General features: G+C 34.7%; 1 protein-coding gene across 1 annotated transcript; it reads right to left on the bottom strand.

The window, feature by feature from the left end:
• Window positions 1–887: 887 nt before the first annotated feature.
• On the bottom strand, window positions 888–4628 carry STRIT1 (small transmembrane regulator of ion transport 1). Its single transcript, XM_035278306.3, has 3 exons — window positions 4565–4628; window positions 1593–1691; window positions 888–1499 (listed from the first exon to the last, which is right to left on the bottom strand). The coding sequence occupies exons 1-2, from the start codon at window positions 4575–4577 to the stop codon at window positions 1597–1599; spliced, it is 108 nt and encodes a 35-aa protein (XP_035134197.1). The 5' UTR covers window positions 4578–4628; the 3' UTR covers window positions 888–1499; window positions 1593–1596.
• Between the last annotated feature and the right edge of the window lie 864 nt (window positions 4629–5492).

The raw sequence follows: 5492 nt of genomic DNA, 5'->3' as shown, positions 1-5492 counted from the left end.
TGTTTTAAATTTTGAGCAATTATTTTTTTCTTTTTAACATATAAAATAGTTATATGATTCCAAAAATAAAAACTATAAAACAAGGCATATTCAGAGATATCTGGCCTCCATTTATCTCCCCTCAATTTTAGTATTTTAATTTAAGCAAATATATGTATACATTGGTATAGCCCCTTTTTCTCTCATATAAAAGGCAGCACACATTGTCCTATACCTGGCTTCTACCCTTAACACTTTGTCCTGGACAGCTCATCATATCAGTATCTAGAAATCCTTTTCATTTCTTTTTTACAATTGCAGAAGTACTACATAGACATACCATAGTTTATTCAATTAGTACCTTATTGATAGATATTTGGCTTATTTCCAGGTTTTTTTTTTTTTTAGACAAAGTTTCACTCTTGTTGCCCAGGCTGGAGTGCAATAGTGCAATCTTGGCTCACCTGCCTCCCACATTCAAGCTATTCTCCTGCCTCAGCCTCCTGAGTAGCTGGGATTACAGGCATGAGCCACTCTGCCTGGCTGATTTTGTATTTTTAGTAGAGATGGGATTTCCCCATGTTGGTCAGGCTGGTCTCAAACATTTGACTTTAGGTGATCTGCCCACCTGGCCTCCCAAAGTGCTGGGATTATAGGTGTGAGCCACTGTGCCTGGCCTTATTTCCAGGTTTTTGCTAAACAAATTATTTCAGAATAAATAGCCGTGCATATAAGCCATTGTGTAGTTTTGCTCATGTACCTGTGGAAATTACCGTATTCCTAGAAGAGAGATCGCTGAGTCAAAAATTAAATACATATGTAATTTTGATAGATAGGTACTGCCAAAAGCCCCCCAAAATGTACCATTATGAATTCCCAAATACAATGCATGAGAATTCCACACAGCCTTACCAACACATATGTTGTCAAACATCTTTATTTTTTTCCATCTGATAAGTGAGTGATGATTCCTCAGTGTAGTTTTAGTTACATGTCTCTTTTTGCAAACAAGAGGATAAGGGCCAAGTGTACTTTTACATTATATGTTCTGTGAATTGTCTGTTTTTATCTCTAGCCCTTTTTTTTTTTTCGTAGAGATGGGGTCTCTCTCTGTCATCTATGCAGGTCTCCAGTTTCTGGGCTCAAGCGATCCTCTCAAAGTGCTGGGATTACAGGCATGAGCCACCGGGCAAAGTCTTAGCCCATTTTCTCTATAGTTTTTTTCCAGAGGGCAGGGGGTAGAATTTTTGTAATGTGATTAAAGTTACCAAACTTTTTTGATGACATGCATTTTTCATTATAGTTAAACATTTTTCTTACTCAGAATATAGAGAAAATCACACATAATTTCTTTTTGTCCTGAAAAAATTCTTATGCACACCAAAGTGCCGGTTTATAATTAATACAAGTTTGTAAAGTGATGTCAAACATTGCATTATTTAACATAAGACATTTAACAATCAGTCATGTTCATGGTTTTCTTAACTCTTCTAAATGTTGTCAATCTGATATCTTCTTGCCTGAATGACAAAACATTCCATTAGTAAAATCGAAAAGATTGTTTCTGGAATAATTTGTACTATGAATAAACATTCAATTATTAAAACCCTTACCTTTCTAAGAGAAGACAACATAAATCATTATGATACAGCCCACAATCCAGCCTATCAGGAGAAGAATAGGAACCAGAAGGCGTGAAACCGTAGACTCTGCTTTAAAATAAACAAAAGAAAACAGATTAAGTTGGTCATTTTGGAATTAAATTTTCTGAGTCAAGAGAAAAAAAGGAATCTGGTAATGTCCAGAAAAAAGTATACACTCCCTAGTCATACTCATACATAAATACTTTTTCTTTTCTACAGAGAATATGTGTGACTGTCATAAACCCTGGGTATTCTGAATCAAACCGTGAATCTTTTACTGTTATGTGACCTTGGACAATTCCGAGCTTGAACTTTCCTATTGGTAAAACAGTGATAATAAAACTTGTGCTATCTGCCTCCTGGAAGAGTTTTGAAGGTCAAATGACATAACATATGTGCAAAGTTTTGTAAACTCTACCACCACGTGTGTTTAATATATGCAGAACACATTCATGCCTTTGTGCAATAACACATATAGCAGCTATTTATAGAAAAACAATCTAATACAACTCTGAGACAATTCCCACTAAATTAAATAATTATAACACAGGAAAAGGTGTTGAGAACTGTTCTTGGCCTCAATAGCTGGATGTAATTTTAAATATCACAGGGAAAGGAAAGCTTCATACATTATATAACCATTCTTGACTACAGAAAAGAATTTCTATTTTTAAAAATTGTTCAGTATAACAACCAGCACTGAACCTGAATCAACGGGCAGTAATAATCCAACACACACATAAATGGCTTTGGTTATATATGATTCTTCCTGTCCCTCCTATTTGTACTCTCACCTAAAAAGCAGTTTATACAAGTATCACTTTAAGTATTCACTGCATTTCAATCTTGTTCTTTCAAGCAAACACACACATACACACAGAGAAATCCACACATACATCACGCAAAAAGATTTAGAAAAAGCACAAAAAAACATTCCATAGAATTAATGTCTCTGTGTTAAGGACTCAGATACATTCTTTTTTTTTTTTTTTTTTTTTTTTTTTTTTTGAGAGAGTCTCACTCTGCCCCAGGTGCCAGGCTGGAGTGCAATCTTGGCTCACTGCAACTTCCGCCTCCTGGGTTCAAGCAATTCTCCCCCTTCAGCCTCCCGAGTAGCTAAGACTACAGGTGCGCGCCACCACGCCCAGCTAATTTTTGTATTTTTTAGTAGAGACGGGCTTTTACCATGTTGGCCAGGATGGTCTCCATCTCTTGACCTCGTGATCCTCCCACCTCGGCCTCCCAACGTGCTGGGATTACAGGCGTGAGCCACCACACCCGGCCCTCAGATACGTTCTTAATTGCAAAGCACAATTAGATCTTATGCCATTAGTTAACAAAGAGAATGTGTATTCTTGGCAATTGCACTCCTATTACAATTTCCATCACTTTAAAATGTGAAATTTAAAAAAATACTATTAAAATAAAGTCATCAGAAGATAAGATGCTTTTAAAATTAGAAGACACTCTTATAAAAGCAAACTTTCTGAAGTGGAAATGAATTTTAATACTTTAAATATATTTTTCCAAAAATGCTAGAGGCTCTCTTAACTGACAAAATTCAACATGCTCTTCTTGCTTCTCCATCTCACTGTGACCTTGCATAAGGCGTTAAGCACTAAATGGAAAACCCTTCTCTATACTTGGCATGTGGTATTGCTTAAGGATAAAGCAAACAACATGAGATGTCCTTTACTCTCATTTGGATGAAAGCCTTTTTATGAATTAAGGTACCACTACAATGAAGTACATAGCAGTAATTTTTTTGAAAGTCCATGTATGCAGCTTTGTGTTTTTCTCAATTTCAAAGAACTTGAAAATTAATATCAACCCTTTAATTGTGCATTTATACTTTATGAATGCATATTTAATAAAACTTAACGTAAGCATATTTTAATAAAATTTACATATCACAAAACCCTAAAAGTAAATATCTCATTATTTACTTTCCTTGTAAAACAGTACCAGTAGCACTGACTGGGAATTTTAACACTCCAAGTATATATTCCACTAGTGTTTTTTTAACTAATATTTTCAACTTTACTAACATCTGTAGAATTGTTTGAAAATTGGAATACATAAGAGCACAACATACTTTGCATATGTCACTTACATTACTAGTACAAATAATAACAAAACATCTGTTTAAACAAGAAGTGCAATTGCAAAATGCTTCTCTCTTGTCCGGTTCTGAGCATATCAAAGTAGTTACAGCTGGAAGTGTTCTTGAGGACACTGTGCTCCGGAAAATACTGTCCAGGTTAAACACCTGGTACCACCACTCTTTAGTGATCATGGATAAGTTACTAAACTACTATGTCTCAGTTTTCTTATCTATAAAATGGGGATGATGATGATATGCATATTTCACAAGGTCACTGTCAAGATTAAAAGCAAAAATTCCTGTAAATATTTTAAAACTATTTATTAGATACAATATATATTCAACCTATTTTGACCAATTAGAATCAATTATTTTATATAAGTATATAACATAAATACAAAAAAAATGTTTAAAAAACAGAAAAAGTTAGATGTGGAACAGATGGCTCAGCCCAATATTCTCATTTTACTGTCAGAAAACAGACTCAGAGAGGTAGAGAGACTTCTCCAAACTCACATAGCCATTTGCTAGCAGATCTGACACAGAACTTAACTGTCTTCAATTCTGGTTCAGAATTGAAATCAGAACTGACTTCTAACTCACCTTTCAAAATAAGCTCTCTTGCTTTGTTGATCATTTTAAAATTATTCATAACCTATAGGTCTGATCCATAAATTGTATGTTTACCGCATTTTTGCATCTAATATACATGCAGTATTATATATGGTTAATGGTCGTTTAGAATAGATACCACATTTTTCAGAATGACCAAGAAACATAAATAAACCAAAGTCAAGAAGCCTATCGTGCCAGGAGAATCCAATGCCTTAAATCTTACCTTTTTCAGCCATTATTCCTGTTGGTGAGTGGCTTGGTCAGGCCTCACTTACCTCTTTGTTTTTGTTATCCAGAGTCTCTTTGAACTTTAAATAGAGAGAAATCTGAAGAGTGTGGCAGCTGCCCGTCTCCTAGCTGCCAATTGTCTGCAGAGTGATGTAAGTCACTGGAAAGTAGAACACCTCTGGCTCTTCCTCATCCTATTATTATGGAGAAAACAAGGGGCTACGTGACCCACACAATTAGGTAAGCTGAATTATCCTAATGCAGAGATTCACAGATTTTTAATTTGCACACTGCCTTCAGACAACATGAAGAAAATGTTCTGTAAAGGGGGTGTACAGAGGAAAAACAACCTTCCACCTAGACAAGTGCTATCAAGAAGGGTAATACATTAGAAAGAAATGATTTTGATATTGGAGAGACTTGGGTTCAAATTCCAGCTTTTTCTGTAATGAAAGCCAAGTTGCTTAACCTGGGAATTGGCTTCTTTAATTTTAAAATGAGGATAATAATACCTACCCATGGGACTTGCATAAAGTTGAAATGAAAGTCTGTATGAAATGTAAACAGTTCTTTATTACATTACAGATGGAAATGTAAAATGAAATAGTGCCCCTTTCTTTGAACTATTCTGAAAACAAAAAATTTTAATATAAATGTACTAGAAAGTAAAACAATACAGAAGTTGTGGCATTGCCTAGATTTTTTAGAAAGCAGTCAGAAGCTTGTTGTTTTTATTAGCAATGTATAAAAATAGGACATTTCATTTTTCAAAGTCCAAACTGGTTTATGTAACTGACCTAAACTGTTCTCTATATTCTCATTGGAATAACTTTAATTTGTGAATCTGGATGGAAAAGTTTTACAGAGTGACCCTGTGACCATCTTCCAAAAAATATGACATAAGATTAAGACCTCTAAAGGTA

Source organism: Callithrix jacchus, chromosome 17 (assembly GCF_049354715.1).
Source record: "Callithrix jacchus isolate 240 chromosome 17, calJac240_pri, whole genome shotgun sequence".
Classification (NCBI taxonomy): Eukaryota; Metazoa; Chordata; class Mammalia; order Primates; family Cebidae; genus Callithrix; species Callithrix jacchus.
The sequence above is the reverse complement of the archived record's forward strand: the minus strand, read 5'-3'. Positions and strand labels throughout refer to the sequence as shown.